At 41.3% G+C, this 17,204-nt stretch overlaps 1 protein-coding gene across 1 annotated transcript in view; it reads left to right on the top strand.

Moving 5' to 3' along the window:
• The window catches only part of DPP4 (dipeptidyl peptidase 4), a 77,225-nt gene extending 60,939 nt beyond the window's left edge, over window positions 1–16,286 (top strand). Inside the window, exons 21-26 of the mRNA XM_079710100.1 lie at window positions 226–280; window positions 909–1,008; window positions 3,748–3,812; window positions 14,155–14,227; window positions 14,492–14,565; window positions 16,167–16,286. Of these exons, the coding sequence (XP_079566226.1) occupies window positions 226–280; window positions 909–1,008; window positions 3,748–3,812; window positions 14,155–14,227; window positions 14,492–14,565; window positions 16,167–16,268 (469 nt within the window). The 3' untranslated portion in view covers window positions 16,269–16,286. The remainder of the gene's footprint in view (window positions 1–225; window positions 281–908; window positions 1,009–3,747; window positions 3,813–14,154; window positions 14,228–14,491; window positions 14,566–16,166) is intronic.
• The last annotated feature ends 918 nt before the right edge of the window (window positions 16,287–17,204 follow it).

The following is a 17,204-nucleotide window of genomic DNA, read 5'->3' as shown; positions in this document are numbered from 1 at the left end:
CATTTTTTATGGACTCCAACACAAGTAAACCTTGTTCATCTGGCTCAAGTTAAAAATGATAGACATCGATCTCAGGTGTTTATTTGATTGCTGGCAGCAATTAATCTTTGTTTCTAATAGAATGAAATAGAGAACAAATGGCAGGGTTTCTCACATTTGTGCAGTTATCTTAGTTTTCTATACACAGTGTGATACTAATTCGTGGACTTGTTCCATGTATTTTAGACAATTTTCAAAAATGGGATTTGTGGATGACAAACGGATTGCAATTTGGGGCTGGGTGAGTAGTTTGGCTGACGAATCTGTATGCCTTCCTTAGTGAATATAACCCAGAGCAGGATAATTTACCTTTGTTTGTACATATTTGGAGGTGAAAATCATGTCAATCATTTCAATCTAAGAAGGTCCAATGTCTTAGATTTCTGGACGTTGGGTCCCCCCAGGCTTACACTTTTGTTTATTACAATGGGATAGGGAGGCGAGGAAGGGAGAAAAAGAGGAAAGGAGAGAAAGAGGGATAAAGGAAAAGAAGGATAGAAGGAGAGAGGGAAGGAGGGAGACTTTTTCTCATGTGTCCAAGTCAGTAAAGATTTAGTGTTTGTTGCTTTTATGATTTTGGGAGGTTTTTTTTTGGTTTTGGTTTTGGTTTGTTTTTTGTCTTCAGTTAGTACTACCCAGCAAATTTTCAATACTTCCCGCTTACACCTACCAAGAAGAGGGACCAGGGCTCTGAAAGTATAGTCTTTAGATACTACCCAACTAAGGACAATTTAAACCTTCTCTACCATGCTTTCTATCTCAAAAGAGGCACAGTATATAAAGATGTGAGAAATGTGGAAACTGTGACTTGCTTACCATATGTCCTTAATTCCTTTACCTCCATAAAAATAACTGTTTCCATTTCTTAGTCATATGGAGGGTATGTAACCTCAATGGTCCTGGGAGCAGGAAGTGGCGTGTTCAAGTGTGGAATAGCCGTGGCGCCCGTGTCAAAGTGGGAGTACTATGGTAAGTGATCACTCCCAGGTACAGAGTTACTGCATGTGAACCTTCACATTCCAATGACTAAACCATTCCTTTTTGAGTTTCAGTGTTTCTACAGTGAATAAACTGATTCATCTTAGAAGTACTTTATGGATACCTGTAATGAAACAGTCTCACTTATTCTGCCATTGTGAAATGTTAGATGGTAGTAAATGCTATCTGCACGTTTAGTTACCAACCAATTCTGTTTTCTAAATGTCCTATCAACAAATTCAGTTTTCCACATTTTAAAACATCCCCAATGCTACAATTCTTTAGATAAACCCTTCCTTCTTTTTATTCTAACTTGAGTTTGAAGCTTCACATATTAGAACAATAAGAGAAGTATGTATCTCTTTCCCTTCAGGTAAAAGTCAAATATAAGTAGGACTTTGGGTGGAAAGAAGAGACGAGGGCAGGGGAATTCCTGGGGGTTTTGTTTGCACTGTCTCTGAGTAGGTGAAAGCCATTCTAGAATATCCTGTTCATTGCTGAGAAAGTATTGTTCTATCATACACATGTAAGGTATAATTCCCAAGTGGGAGCGGGTAAGCAGTGAAACACTAGATAGGGGGGAAGAGCCAGAGTTGGTGAGAAGATGAATAATTTTCCTGTATCTTTTCCTACCCCATCTCAAGTCCTTTATTCAGTATAAGGATAGAATCATTCATAATGAATATGCTCATTAAATATTTAATGTCCTAATATATTGCAGTACCAGTCCTGTGGAAAACTCTTCTTTAAAGCCTCTCCAAGTCAAGAGAAGCCAATGTGTAAAAGACACAACACTGTCTTTTAGTTTCAAAAAAAATTGGAGAACATAGTTAGGATTGATCCTCAAACAATAGATTTGCTTTCATGTAATACTTTCCTGCTTAATATTAATTGTTCTATTGGAAGGCTTGTTTTTGGAGACCTCTGGTGGTCAATAAAATAGAAACAGTGAGTTTTTGTGAGTTTGGAACTACATAATGGTAAGAAGAGAACTTTATTAAACGTATATGGACCAACCTAACACTTGGGAACTTTCTAGAATTCTTATATATGTGCAAATTTGAACAATATTACTCAAAAATCAAATTGAAGGAGTACATAAGTGGTATTGCAAGACGTACTTCTAAAAGTTTACAACCACAACACTAAGCATTTTTTAAATAGTATTTTTAAAATTTGAGACTTTCTTACACATGTAAACCTGGTTAGCATAATAAGAAAGGGGTATTATGTTCTAGGACAAGAAGAACTGTAGCTGTTTGGGGAAAATTTTATTTTGCCCTTAAAAGCTATTTCCCCCCACCCCCCTCCATTAAATGTATAACCTAAGTTATTCATATTTAAATGTTAAAAGATGAGCATTTTAGGAAAATCTTATATTTTAAAAGTGTACTTTAAGATACTATATTTTATATATTAGTGTCCTCTAGATATGTAAAATTGCTTGTAGTCTGTATTCACTTTAATCAAAATGATAAAATATTGCTGTTACTCATTTTGGAGGAAAATATTTTGGTTTCCATAGGAAAAGCATGAGCAGTACACATGGAACAACTAACATTAGTTATCAATGTAGTTTTTAATCTCCAATGCCAGTCATTCACAAAGGGTTAGGATGTTGTTTAAACTTGTTATTTTGATGATATATTCTTCTAAATAATTAATTAAATCAATATTGAAATATTGGTAAGGAAGGAAGCTATTCATCTCCCTGAAACTCCAAGAAATTCAAGCCATTAACCTATGTAGCACAATGGAAACGTATTATACTTATTTAGTTACTGTAACCTGGTCATGTTTCAAAAACAGTTATTTCAGATTTTTAAAGTTATATTGGAGTTCAGCCACAGTAAATTTTCTCACTGATATTTTAGGAAATACATATATACACACACATATATATATACACACACATACATTTGATATGTGATTTAATTTTTTTAAATTAGGTCAAAAGTATGTTTAAATATCCAAAATAACCAAACCAACAATGCATATGTTTTCTGCCATATCTATAGATAAAACAGCTTATGTCACTTCAGCACAGATACTAATATAATCTGTTTCTCAATACTCAATAGTTATAACATCAGAATTGAGGCCTCTCCTCAAAATGAGAGAAAACAGATGTTTAACTTGCATTATGATGGAGTAGCTGAGCCGTTATAGGGTTTTACAGCAAATAAATGATAACTGAATTCTTTCCTTTCGATCTGTCTCCCCCCCACCAAAAAAATATATGATTTAAGTAAGCAACTAGTAATTGAAAATTATGAGGCGTTTCCAGTAGGAAAGAGAGTACCCTAAAGTAGAGCATATACTAACTGATGTCAGGACCAAGAAATTCAAGACAATGGAGACATTACGTGACTTGCTAATCAAGATCTTTGAGAGGGTCAGAAGATAATGTAGAGTCCTTAGCACTTAGCACTTCCCATTTGACTTTTCTGCAGGCGGGTTGTTGATTGGGAATTAGATCACCTGGTTTGATCTCCCTCTGCCCTCACAGGAATTCCCAAAAGGGAATGGGCTATAGGGCTGATTATGGAAAGGCAGGAGTCTGGCTGCTTTAAAAAGCCAAGTAGAGATGATCTGGAGGAGATACTTCTGAGGGTAACACTATAGACCTTTGCACAAGTAAAGAATATGAAAGCATATAAAGTAACCCCCAAAAAAGGGAAAAACGTTTTTATTGTATGAATTAAGTTTTTTTTCTTTTCTCCATCACAGACTCAGTGTACACAGAACGTTACATGGGTCTTCCAACTCCAGAAGACAACCTTGACCATTACAGGGTAAGAGATGGTGAACTAGATCCATTTTATAACCTATTTATAAGTGGTATAAGAACATTTTTAAGTGTATCTATTCCAGAAAATATATATTTTTTATTTCCAATGAAATTCTTGTTAAAAGGAAATAACACAGGTGGTTTAGAGATACTCCAATAGCTTCCCGTACTATATTCTGCATAATTACAACCTTTATCGTATGCTATATAGGTCACAATATGCGTTCATTTGGAAATACAAAGCAATACCAGATAATTACTTTAATTATAAAAATTTCAGTTCAGAAAACATGTCAAATTCAACGTATTCCTTTAGAGCCCAGAAGACTCTCTAAACCTTTAACTACATATTAAAATTTCTTATGGTATTATCATAATTAAGTTGTATGTACAAGCCTATAATTTTCTTTTTTTTTTTTTTTTTTTTTTTTTGCGGTATGTGGGCCTCTCACTGTTGTGGCCTCTCCCGTTGCGGAGCACAGGCTCCGGACACGCAGGCTCAATGGCCATGTATAATTTTCTTATTCATAGCCAAATATGTACAGTTTCTTTCACACAAGGTGTAGGTACAGGAGGGTAATACTCTGAAAAGCCCTTGAACCCAAATTACTGAATAGCATCCACAGGCTGGTTGCCTGATGGAAGAGGCAGTGGGCAGGTTGCTGTGCAGATGAGCTATAGCATCTGAAATATGGTCTGGGTGTAGCCATCATTGGCGACCCCCGTGTGCTAGTGTGGGTGCCACTGCAAAGCCAGGGTCCTCTCTTTGGTGGCAGCCTGCTGCAGCTGGAAGTGTCAGCCAAAGTACTAGCGACCCTTCTAGCACACTGCCCCCCAACCAGAAAAAAAAACAACTTTCCTGATTCTGTCACGTAAATTGAAAACCCTGAAACTTACAGATGACAAGGTCAATCATCTGATGTCTACATTCTCCGGAGGATATTCAAAACTCCTCCCAGGATAAAAAGAAAACAATAACCCATACAATTTAAGACCACAATTTCTCCTCATCTGTGCCACAGCTCTCAATGCTTGGGCCCCCTATTCATACATCGCTCTGAGCCATATTTGTACATTTTTGTAAGATGTCATCATTATTATGGGTTCTGAAGCCATTTGATCAAAGCACAAGAAAATGCAAATAAAATTTCTACTTTTGCAAGATATGTACAGACAGTTTAGTTTTACCTCTTCCTTTCAGTTTTATTTAGCAAGGCTTGTGGGGGAGGGGCGGGGAGGTGTATGCTTGTGTTTGTGCCTGGGTGTGTGTGTGTTTTCATCTCTGTTTTTCAGTCAAGATAGAAAAGTAACAACCTGTAAAGTGTGATGTACCAATCATCTTCCCCTACAAAGCAGTCCTGTAATCAGGTTGTCCTTATTTCTGCTGAGTGTCCCACATGATACTTTGGACTCAGTTTTTCCCATTCTTTCTCCTCCACATCCAATAAGCTGCTTTAGACATCCTTTCCCTGCTCCATAACCACACTGCTGCTGTCACATGACTACCTCTTTTTACAACAGTAACCCCATGGGTCCCCCCTTAGCTTATCTCTCTGCACTCCAGCCTGTACCACACAGAGGTGGGAGGTTAACCCTCACCCGTAACACTTTCATGGACTTTTCCTGTGCACTCAACTAGTCCAGCCCTCATTCTTTAACCAGGTGTTCAACACCTTTCTTAGAATGGCCCAGTCTACCTGGAATGCTCAGTGTTCTCTGAATATTTCTGGGCTTTTCCCTTTTGTGCCTTTGTCCTCTGTTACTCGACCTGGAATGTCATTCCCCCTCTGTCTTCATCCACTAGGAAACTTGTCCTGCTCGCCCAGAGGACTAGCATTCTCTCTTGACTCCCATGACATTTTCCTTGTATATCTTTAATCCTCAATTTATCCATCTTGGACCCATAGTTAGTTTGTACTCCTTTTTCCCCTCTGCAGTATTATTAGTCATTCAAGGCTTTGCTCAACATTGTATTCTTTGGATCACCCAGTATGAAATAGAAACCTTAAAACCTTTTTTTGATTTAATTTTAAAACTTTTGGAAGGGAAACATTGTTATAAAAATTGTATGCCTCCATAATTTCTCTCATTTTACAGCTCGAATTTTCTTGCTAGTGACCCGACCAGGATCCCTCCTGTGGTGTGCCATATTTGGGGCATGGCTAAAGGGTATTCTCAAATATCCTAAAGTACTAAAAACTCCCAAAACATCAGAGGTGTACTGCCCGGGACCCTCATCCTGACTCTAGAACCTGGTGGATGATGAGTCAAAAGTTCATTTTAAAAATCCCATTTTGAAAGTCTTTGAACCTAAAAGCACAGGGTCAAGTCTAAACCTTGACATCCGAGGAAGGCCGTGGCACCTACCCTACTGCACTTCAAGAACATCAGCCAACAGGGTGTTTCCTCTTCAACCAGCCCTCCCCCTAGAGGATAATTAGTTTTAATCTGCCATGTCAACCTGTATCTTTCTCCAGATTTTGCCATAGGCTTCTCCTTCCCACACACATCCCCCTCTTCTCCAACTCTACCGCCCACTGAGGTGGCCATTTTCATCTCTCCCCTTAGATGTTCTCTGCATGAGGTAGTCATGTAAATAGAAGTCACTTCCTCCTACCGATGGCAATACACGAACACTGGGAGCACAAAGTCACTGTCTCACTTCACTGCACAGATGGCACCCGAGGACTGTTTAATCCTTCCACGCCAGGAGTCGGGTTTTCTTGGCACAAAATTCATTGCTGGCAATGGACACATTAAAACTGCCAGTACCAGAGAGCTAAAGGTTCCCAATGTGTTACTCAGAGGAATTATTTGGGTGGGCGACAGTTAAGGTGGGTAGGAGAAAGTGAGGCAAATGCACTCACTGTATTGTTTCCTCCCTGTAAGTTGCATCCTCAGAAAGTGGAGAACTGAATCTAAGTACCTATATTTGGTGCACAGCAGGCTTTAGAATAAAGCTGCCTTCCTTTGTTTTTTAAATGAGCCTGTGCTTTTGTCTCTGGCAGGAATACATTCAAAGATTCTATTTTCCTCCAAGGCCCCAGCTGCCCCTCTGGACCCCTGTCTTCTTTTACTTCTCTTTCCCAGGTTGTTTTTATTTCCTCCCTTTCTCTCTCCTTCTCTCCCTCCCTCCTTCTGCCCTCTTGGAAAAGACAAAGGAGACAATTCCTTAATGGCTTTCGCTGCTCTGTGCATTTCCGTAGGTCAGGAGGAAATAGTTTGAAAATGAGTCCCAGGTAGTCTAGACTATTGACTTTCTTCAGCACATCCAGGATAGGAATGATCGAAGTGTGTAATAAGCAAGGTCCTGTGATCGTTGTACACCTTTTCAGCTATAGAGTCATTATCAGTAGCCAGAATTACAGCCTTTGGAAGAGAATGTAAGTTTTAATAAAATTCAAATGAGGAGAGGATTCATTTTTAAGTCACTGATGACCCAGATTTGAAAGAGTTTAGACAAGCACACCAAGAGAAGCACATTTTGTGAAATAAAGGTCCTACTTACTATTTAGGAAAGGAAGTTGAAGGAACCATTTATATATGCAAATGGAACAGGCAGGGATGTCATGTATAGTTGTTCAGCTTGTGCACTGCTGGAAGCTGGTCTATGCTTCATTCTCTAAGGTGTGCACCTCTGAGGCTGCATCTAACCTGAAGGAGGGCCTTTTCTTATTCTCACAATGCTGCCATATAAATTAGGAGACCCTGGGACTAAGGCTTGGACCCAATGCAATGACACAAACAGTGACTCCATAAGACTCTTTTTGTAGATAGTCACCTACCCACTGCCGAGTGGTAGGGCAGGAGCACGTTGAGAGGATACCAGGGACTCAAAGAGGAAGGAAGCTGTTCATCTCCCTGAAACTCCAAGAAGCTGGTCCCAGAAGCTCTAAGTAGGCAGGCAGAGTGGAGGGATGACAGTGTAGCTAATAAGAAGTATAAGCAGACTCACTGCCGTGAGTCTCAGTCCGAGTCTCAGTCCACAGCCGACAGAAATGGCGACAGATTTGAGCAAAAGAATCAGATAGACAATGAGACAGCCCTCACCCCCAATAGCGATAAGCAGATAGCAACCGTGGTCGCACCTTGAGGAGTGGGTTCCTGACTAACATTGATGAATGGTCTCTTGGTCAATCACAGGTCTTTTAGTCAAACCTGTAAAAAAAAAAAAAAATTAACACCTGGTAGACTTTCATCCACCCATTCAAGGTGCCTGGTGTTTTAGTTGTTCAGAAGTTGATTACCTCGTTGGTGAGACAAAACATACAGGCAAAATTTTTGAAGAGAAATAAAAGAGAGTAGTAATAGGGTTTCCCTGGTGGCGCAGTGGTGGAGAATCTGCCTGCCAATGCAGGGGACATGGGTTCGAGCCCTGGTCTGGGAAGACCCCACATGCCGCAGAGCAACTGGGCCTGTGAGCCACAACTACTGAGCCTGCGCATCTGGAGCCTGTGCTCCGCAACAAGAGAGGCCGCGATAGTGAGAGGCCCGCGCTCCGCGATGAAGAGTGGCCCCCACTCGCCGCAACTAGAGAAAGCCCTCGCACAGAAACGAAGACCCAACACAGCCAAAAAAATAATAATAAATAAATTTTTTAAAAAAACAAAAGAGAGTAGTAAGAAAGCATGAACTTGAACATGACAAAGTGCCCAGTATGTACAGAAAAGACTAGTAGTTCCAAATTGTGACTCTGGAGCCCCAGGAATTCTGTGCCTTCTGAGCATGTAGGGAGGGAAGGGAAGTGGCTGAGAAGTTAGGATTTCACCTCCCCCCACTCCTCTCAACCAGTTGGGGGGATCTGGTTTCATTTATTTCATTCATTTTTTTAATTCACTTAGTAAGTGCTTGCTTCTATGGCCAGACACTGTTCTAAGCTCTTTCCATGGGTTATTAGGTTCAGTTCTCCCTCAGATTCTCTGAGATAAGTGCTCTAATTATCTCCATTTTATTGACCCAGAAACGGAGGCACAAAAAGTTATATAAGATGTAGCTGCTGAGGGGTAGGAAAGGGAGAGGGCACGTATCTGGAGCCAGTTAAGGAAGACTTCTGGGAGACGCAGTGGAAGAGCGTAGGTGCTCTCCACAGGCTGCCAGAGGGACCGACGAGGCAGGGGAGCACAGTAGACACATGAGTGGCAGCAAGCAGAGCTGGTTTTCTGGGGATCTGTGAAGCAGGTTGGGTGAACCGAGGGATAACACAGAGCAGGGATGTGGGAGGAGCAGACCAAATGGTGGCTAAGAAGGCAGGATGGGAGACCAGGGAGGGAATGGACGTCCAGAGAGCAGCATCAGATCAAGGGCAAGAGAAACGGGGCCCAAGGCCTGAGCCTCGTTGCCAAGAGAAGAGGGCAGCCTGGAACACACAGAAGGGACTGATTTAACTTGTAGAGGAGATTTATTTTGCATTTTGCTCAGAATTTGATAGGCTTTTGGCAAGTGTACGAAACAGTCATAGATTTGGCAGTCTTCTGCTAGCAGATTTGAAATGTTCAATCCTTAAGAACTGCTGCATCGTTAGGTTATGCAAAACAGGGTGCAATTTTGTAAATATGCCATCTTGTACTGATTTGACATTTGTTCTATTATCCTAGAATATGCCAAAGGGAGAGAGACCTTCAGATTTAAGCCAAACCTTAACTTGTTTGTTGAGTGCTGATAAAATGTTGACTGCTGTGTGATCTTTAAAGAAGCCAGTGTTGCTGGGTGAGGCCTGAGGTAGGGCCCCCTGTAGGCGGATGGGAGCTCTTTCCTTGGCATCTCACCGGTACAGTTGTTTGATGGATACGGACAAGTAAAACATCTGCTGTGGTGGGTTGAATTAATTTCCCTTAAACATTTTCTGTGGCCTCTGTTGTGGCACTAATGGTGCTTCCCCAAACAGCCTCACTTAATATTATTTATGAGGCTTTGGTCACAAGTGGGAGAATGCACAGAGCAAGTCAGTACACTCGGGGTACTGTCTCACTGAAGTGATAGGGTGTCCATTACACCTGTGGCTGTTTGCTTTTTCTACCAGAGCTTGGAAATGACAATGCGTTGTTTGGCTGTGAAGTGGAGGGACTCTAGAATATGATGTTAAGAGGCATGGACTTTTGAGTGTGACCTGTGCTAAAATTCTGTTTCCACCACCTATTAGCTAGGAGAGGTTACTAAACCCCTCTGAACCTCTGTTTCCTCATCTGAATAATGGGGAGAATCAGAGCTACCTCATGGGATTATTGAAAGGATTAAATGAGACACCTATGCCTGCCATGAAATAAGCTTACAAAAACATGGAGGCTGCCACCATTATTCTCAGGAAGCAAATTGTCCGTATGGTTCCTGGATGGCGCAAGGGGTAGCTTAAAAATTGTCAGACCTTCTGTTTCTCACAGTACTTCCCCACTCTTATCAGCTCTCTCTTTTATTTCAAAAATACAAAGATTTATTTGCTGGAAGGTAACTGAGGAACCAGCATGATCCAACGAGCAGCTACAGATGGTTCTTCTTGGGGCTTGAAGGAAAAGCTCCTTGCAGAGATGCTGTGGATCAGCACTGCCACTGGACCCATCCTTCCCACTTCACTTTGCCAGGCTGTTGCTGGCAGCGGGGCTCTCCGGAAGTTTCTAGCCTCGGGAGAGTGCCAACTGCACCACCATTGCATCCTTGCCCATTTATCACTCTAAACTTCCTTTTTAGGAGCTGGTGACAGACTATTCGGCTTCTAACTTAGTCATCCATTTCCTTTTTTATTTCTGTTTCCATCGATAGGCAAATGGGGATTATCCTGTTTTGGTGGGTTGAAATAGCACAATTGAATTATTTCTGGTCATTAATTCTCCCTTAACTGAGTGCATGCATTTCTTTCACTGACTTTGGCTGCCTTTCATGGGTTAAAGTGTGCCATACAGCGGACTGTCAAGAGTCTCTCTCGATTGAGAAGCCAGGATGCTCAGTCTAGTAGGGAATGATTGGTGGTTCCAGAGGCAAGGTGACACAGCTGCATCTTTCCAGGAGGGCAAAACGTTCTCAGGAGCCTGCGAGCCCTGAAACGGGTGCATGCCTGAGGCTGCCTGGCTCCCGTGCACTGCGAGGTCCCTCTTGACGCAACTCCCAGCGAGCAGGGGGACACGTGCATTGGAAATGACACACTTATCTTGTGGTTGCAGGGGAAGCTTTTGTTTTATTTTTCCCTTGCTGCATTAAAGTATTTGTCTTTCTTTCTTTGTAGTGTAATATTGTTAATGTAAAACAATTTGCATCATGACACTTTTATCACAGTTTTCGTCTTTTTCTCAGTATGTTGCATTTCTCACCATGTCTAGTTCATCACAGCTACAGTGTGTACATCACAACATTTATCTTAGGCTCAGGGTTTTACTTGTTTATAAAAATTGTCTTCTTTCAGCCTGTATTCACTCCATTTAAGAAAAAAAAGGCAGCCAGAAACTGTTTTGGTCCAAACTCCAGTAGTTATCACATTCCTTGCTAACTGTCCTGCGTATTTATATGTCTCCTAACTATTACTCTATGTTTCAGTGACATTTCTCAGTCTCATGGCTCAGGGAGGTCGTGGAGCAGCTTTTGCTGTGCACTCTGCCACGCAAGGAAGGCCTGAGAGGCTTTTGGAGGGGAGGGGGGGTGACACAGCTGGATATTTGGGCCACGTCTAGGTGCTAAAGTTGACTATCTTAGGCACGCGTAGGGCTGGTTTTCTTGTGGGGAGAAACAAGGTGGAGGAGACAGCCATGTAGCCGCAGAAAGGTTGGTGCAGGAGGACCCAGATGAGGGCGCCGGGTCTGGGGCTCAGACTGGCAGTGTTCACTGTTGGTGGCTCAGCCCCAGCCTCTGCTGCTGCCAGCTTTGAATCCTACACTGGCCTTTTGGGAGATTGATTTTGACCCTTTCCTCTCTCCAGGGCAGCTCATCGCTCAGGGTTCTGTTGCTTCATTAGGTTCTGCATCAACCACACAGTCCAAAACGCCTCACAAGTCTCGAAGGTCTGTGCGAGCCAGCTCTCTTCCAATGAATTCACTCTAAGAAGGCATGAGAACGCAGGGGGCAAAGAACACCCAGTGTGTTTGTGTACTGCAAATCCCAGAACAGTTCAGTAACAATTTCTTTCTCCCTGTATCTTTGCTGGAAGACCACATCATGAGCAGCTTGGAATTTTAGTAGAGACTCAGTGCAGCATAGGAGGTAAAAGAGGTCCTGCCATCAGACTTCGTGTCCAGGTCCGACTTCTTCCTGATGTAACCTGGTGTACTTTATTGTCTCTGTGTAGAAGTGGGATTGCTATAGACCTATGTTGCAGGAATGTCATGAGGATTAAATAGAACAGTGCTTTTATAAATCCTTTAAGATGCTTAGCAGAGTGACTGGCACAGAGTATACAATAAGTATCAGCTCTTATTACTAATGGCATGGTGTATGGATTGAAAGTGGGCAAAACATATCTTGGTAAATTTCAGAATGAGAATATTTTATTCCACCTCCCTTAGCTGTTCCCACTTGCCTCTGCAGAACTAGGACCGAATATAGAGAAGAGTACAATATAAGTGCCTACATTTCTTTGGTTTATTCCTTTAATTGATATTTAGCTCTCTATTAAATGCTCAGGATAGAGTAATGAACAATATAAATTCCTCTTCTCATGGATCTTATTGTTTAGTTGGGTATATGACAAATAAATATTGATCGACTTGAAAAAAATGAATGGATGGAAGAATGAATGGAGTATAATGTTGGGATGGATGGATGGATGGATGGATGGATGGATGGGTGGATTCATCTGGGACATCTCACCAGATAACACGTTTCTTAAAGTAAAATAGAAGTGTGACTTTTAATGAGTCCTAGGCGTTTATTCTGAAAGTTCGTGGGTAAATTCTCAATTTGGGTCAGAAATGCCATATGGTCAGGACAACTGGGACCCAGCCTGCACAGGAGTAGAAGGGCCTTTGCTCTAAGCTTTCCAGGAGAAGATCACCTTGATAGCATCAGTCAACACAAATATGTTGGGTGACTTTGTCCTGAAAGTTGTAGACAGAATGTCTTTTTTCCAGAAACACTGTGTCACACCATCCTCACATCACTGTAATTTAACCTTAAAAAAAGCCATGTCTCTTGATTTCTATTTCAGTGAGAGCAAGAGGAGTTAATCTTCCTCCCATTTCAAAGAAAACAACACTCAGCAGCATGTCTCTAGGTGCGCAGCTCTCTGATATTGAAGCTGGGGCTAGAATACAAACGTTAGGACCTTAGCCACATCCCCTTCCAGCCAGACCTTCAGGGTTCCCATCAAAATATTAAGCTGATGTTAGCTACAAAGATATCTGTAAAACACAAACCTTGCCTCTCATAAAGTTGACTTTGATTCACCAAGATGCTGCAGGATAAGCTGGCTGATTTTAAACCCATAGGGAGGCTACTGGCCCTTCCTCTGCCCAACAATAGAAGCAGAGTCCTGCTCACCCCTTCCCAAAGTTGCTACAATGTCTATGACATTCTTACCTTCATCCCAACTCTGCAAACATCTCCAAATTAAGATCAGATGACTAGTTCTATACTTTCAAAGCTTTTCCACCAAAGACTCCTTCCATCCTCATTCTAGAAGTCCTACCTGTCCAAGGTCATTAAACAGCCTTCAAAAACCTGACCTCCCAGTTTTTTCTCCTAATGCCCTGGCTTGATCCAAAAGCAGCACTTTCCTCAATGCAGAATGAGGCAGACAACAACCACCCACTGATTTTCTAAGGCCATACTTGATCTTTTTCATCCCTTTCCCCTCCCATATGTTACATTTGCCTAGGTTTTAAACATCTGTTCCAAAAAAGGTAATACTTGCTTCTCATTCAGAGCCTAGCAATGTGGACCAAAGTTCATATGACATATTGCAGAGTATGTTTAGTTGCAAATGCTATGTACAGGCTCTTTGAAATGTAGCATGTATGGCACCATGTGACACATGGTTGCCATGGCAATACACTTTTTGGCTGAACTACAGCATAAGCCCATGGAACATACATTGCTAATATGAGACTCTGCCCTGTGCTAATGCATAGGACACAGCCAATCTGGGATCTGGAACTCAAGGGGTTTCGCATGCAGCCTCGGGGGCAGATGCCCTCTTCTGCATGTGCAGGGAAGATGTGGCATCCTCCCTTTCCTGTCCTGTCTCACAGGGACAGGGCATGCTGTACATTCTGCCATGCATGGAGACAGCATTTGCTTGAATATCGGTTTGCTATATTTTGTATCAAAGGGGGCCCCAGCTGAAAACATTTTATTTTGTAAACTGAAGTGAAAAATCAGTTTATGGCAGATCTTTTTTTGAATAATGACATTCTTTTTCCCAATTCCAGAATTCAACAGTCATGAGCAGAGCTGAAAATTTTAAACAAGTTGAGTACCTCCTTATTCATGGAACAGCAGATGGTGAGTTTCAGTTAATTAGACTTTTTAGTATCACAGACAGGTTTGCAATTTCACTACTGACAAAACAAAAGCATGAGGGGCAAGACTGTTACATTTACTTCAATAAAACAGTGTTGCTTTCCACAACTCACTTGTCTTGGCCTAAATGGGATGCTGAATCCTAGAACTTCAAACAGTCCCTTTCTTCTTGTGCCTTTCCCACCCTTCCTACCAGAAAAGTGGAGCGGCTTTTAGTTACTTTATGTTTCCTTTCTCTCCCTGCAGATAACGTTCACTTTCAACAGTCAGCTCAGATCTCCAAAGCCCTGGTGGATGCTGGAGTGGATTTCCAGTCAATGGTATAGCAAAGCTTCCTGCAAGGGGAGGGAACTTCCTGGTGGGGTCTGGTTCCCCTCTTGGAACTACTTCTCCTCACAGAGGTTCCAGGAGACAGGGACGGAAGCAAAAGGAGTCATTTTTCCAATGAGAAGTTGAAGAAGTGATATCCTTGAGTCATAAAGAGTCACGTTCAATATCATACAATTGGGGGTTGAGAAGCACAATACTGCCTATCCTGAGAGGGTCAAAACCCTAGTCCTGTGATTGTCCCGTCTCTCCCTATTTTGATTAAAAATTAATCACTTACCCAGTGAACCTGTGGCAGAGTAATTCTAAAGTGAAACCAGCATGATAATAGCTCAGGTCAAATATGCAAATCCATCTCTAGGATGTGTTACTAGCTCTTCTAACAACAGTGGGGTATCAGTAATCAGTGCGCTTCAGTTTTTGCAACTTCCATGTTATCTTTTGTTGAACACCACAGGTTATAAACAATTAGGCTGGTTTTATAAAGTCGGAAATGGCTAGAGCTGTTGTTGCCTGTTCAGAGGATGTTTCTAGGTATTAAGTCAAATTCATTTTATGCACTAGACCTTTTCAGATTAAGAAGAAAAAAGATTATATATATATGTGTGTGTTGCACTAAATATTTTTGTGTTGAGTCCTTTCTTGTCTGATTTAGCTTAAAAAGCCTGCTTTCCCTCACTCTCTTTTAACGTACACACTTTGCTCCGTGCTCAGTTCAAACAGCGCCTACTGTGTAAAAGTGGGACAGTCATTTGATACCACAAAACCTGGCATATATTTTGGGGGTTAGATTCTTATGAGGTTGAGGTGTATCCTTCCACTGTTCAAAGAAAAGACGTGATACTTTAAGCCATTTTTGAAAGTTAATTTATGTCTCCATAATATATGTTTGCCTGGCAGTGACTTCCTACTTGTTTCACGTGGTGGGATGAGTTGATAAATTTTTGCCTCAGGTCATCAACTCATCCTACATAAATGTCAGACATGCAGATAAGAGATTCCAGTGAAATTCCAGTGAAAAAGTGTTTGAAAATAATACATTTGACTTTTGACTTCATATGTTATGCTAAACATATATATGGAATATTGAAATACATTTTTTCTAGTGCCTTAGTGATATATATTAGGAAAAATGGCTTTCTAAAAACTCATTTATTTTAATAGTTTATCTTACTGCAGTGTAGGAGAAATTTAACAGCTGAAAACACTTAATTAAAGTGGGCTTTACAGGATAAACATTCCCTGCTATGCATGATGTGTTTCTAAGTGTCCTTTGAGTCAAATTTGAAAATGGACTTGGATATTTTAATTATACATATCCTTAAAGCACTATGCAGTGAGCCAAATTCACAGTGAGTTGTCTCAGCACCTGCAAAGGACGATCAGAGACTCCTGCAGGACAGAACTACATGCCCTGGAAAAGCTCTGGGAGGAAATGAGAAACCCTCTTTGATCACATTTCAGTTTATAAACTGATTGAAGAATTAAAACATCCTGTGTTATTCCATGTATGCTCATGAGAACTCACTTGGGTTAAAAAAACAAAAAAAGACAACTGACTACCTAATTCTGATCTTTCTTTTTCTCTCTCCAGTGGTATACAGATGAAGACCATGCGATCGCCAGTAGCACAGCACACCAACACATATACACCCACATGAGCCACTTCCTAAAGCAATGCTTCTCTCTACCTTAGCACCTTGGAACAGCATGCCATTTAAAGCTTCTGAAAAGCCACTTTCGCTCTCATTATCTCAAAACTGCACCATCAAGATGATGATGTTAAAAAACACACTCAAATCAAGAAATGTAAGGTTACCTTTGTTCCCAATTTCTTATCTATAACCCGAAGTAGGGACTTCTGTCTTCGCAACAGATTATTACCTTACGGAAGTTTGAATTATTCAGTCTGGTTTTGTTTATTATTTAAAATCACTTCCATATCAGTTAGTGAAACAACAAATAAGAATGGTTTTTATGGGAGCTTTGCAGAGGTTCCCTGGGCAGCATTTTTTTCTAACTGGACTAGACTTGTTCTCTTCTTGGAAGGAATGGCAGGATGTGGGCCATGATGTCACTGAGGCAGGGGTAAGAAAAGAGGGGGTAGGGAGAGAAGCTGGCAGGGCGAGGCTGTGAACCCCAGTCCAAGCCTGCTGACCCGACCAGGCTGCTGTCAGCTCCTCGAAGAGCTGTTCACAGCCAGACTGGCACAGTTTTCTGAGAAAGACTATTCAAACAGTCTCAGGAAATCATATATGCAAAAGCACTGACTTCTGAATAAAACCACAGCAGTTGAATAGACTCCAAAGAAATGAGAGAGAAACTGCCAACAATGCAGGGCCCCCAGGTGCCAGTTACGGCTATAGGTGCTACACAAACATAGCAAGGGTGATGGGAAAGCATTGTAAATGTGCTTTAAAAATACTGATGTTTCCTAGTGAGAGAGGCAGCTTGGAACGGAGATGTGAACACATCAGCTTGCCCTGTTAAGAGATGAAAATATTTGTATTGCAAATCCTAACTTGAAGGAGTCTTTGCATCAGTTTTTCTTATTTTCATTTCTTTGAGCATCTAATTAAAAGAATATTTTAACTTCCTTGGACTTGTTTTTAAAAACTGAAAATTAGCTACA

The sequence above is a fragment of the Hyperoodon ampullatus genome, assembly GCF_949752795.1.
Source record: "Hyperoodon ampullatus genome assembly, chromosome: 8".
NCBI classification, from domain to species: Eukaryota; Metazoa; Chordata; class Mammalia; order Artiodactyla; family Ziphiidae; genus Hyperoodon; species Hyperoodon ampullatus.
Note: the sequence above shows the minus strand (reverse complement) of the source record. Positions and strands in the feature narration are given on the sequence as shown.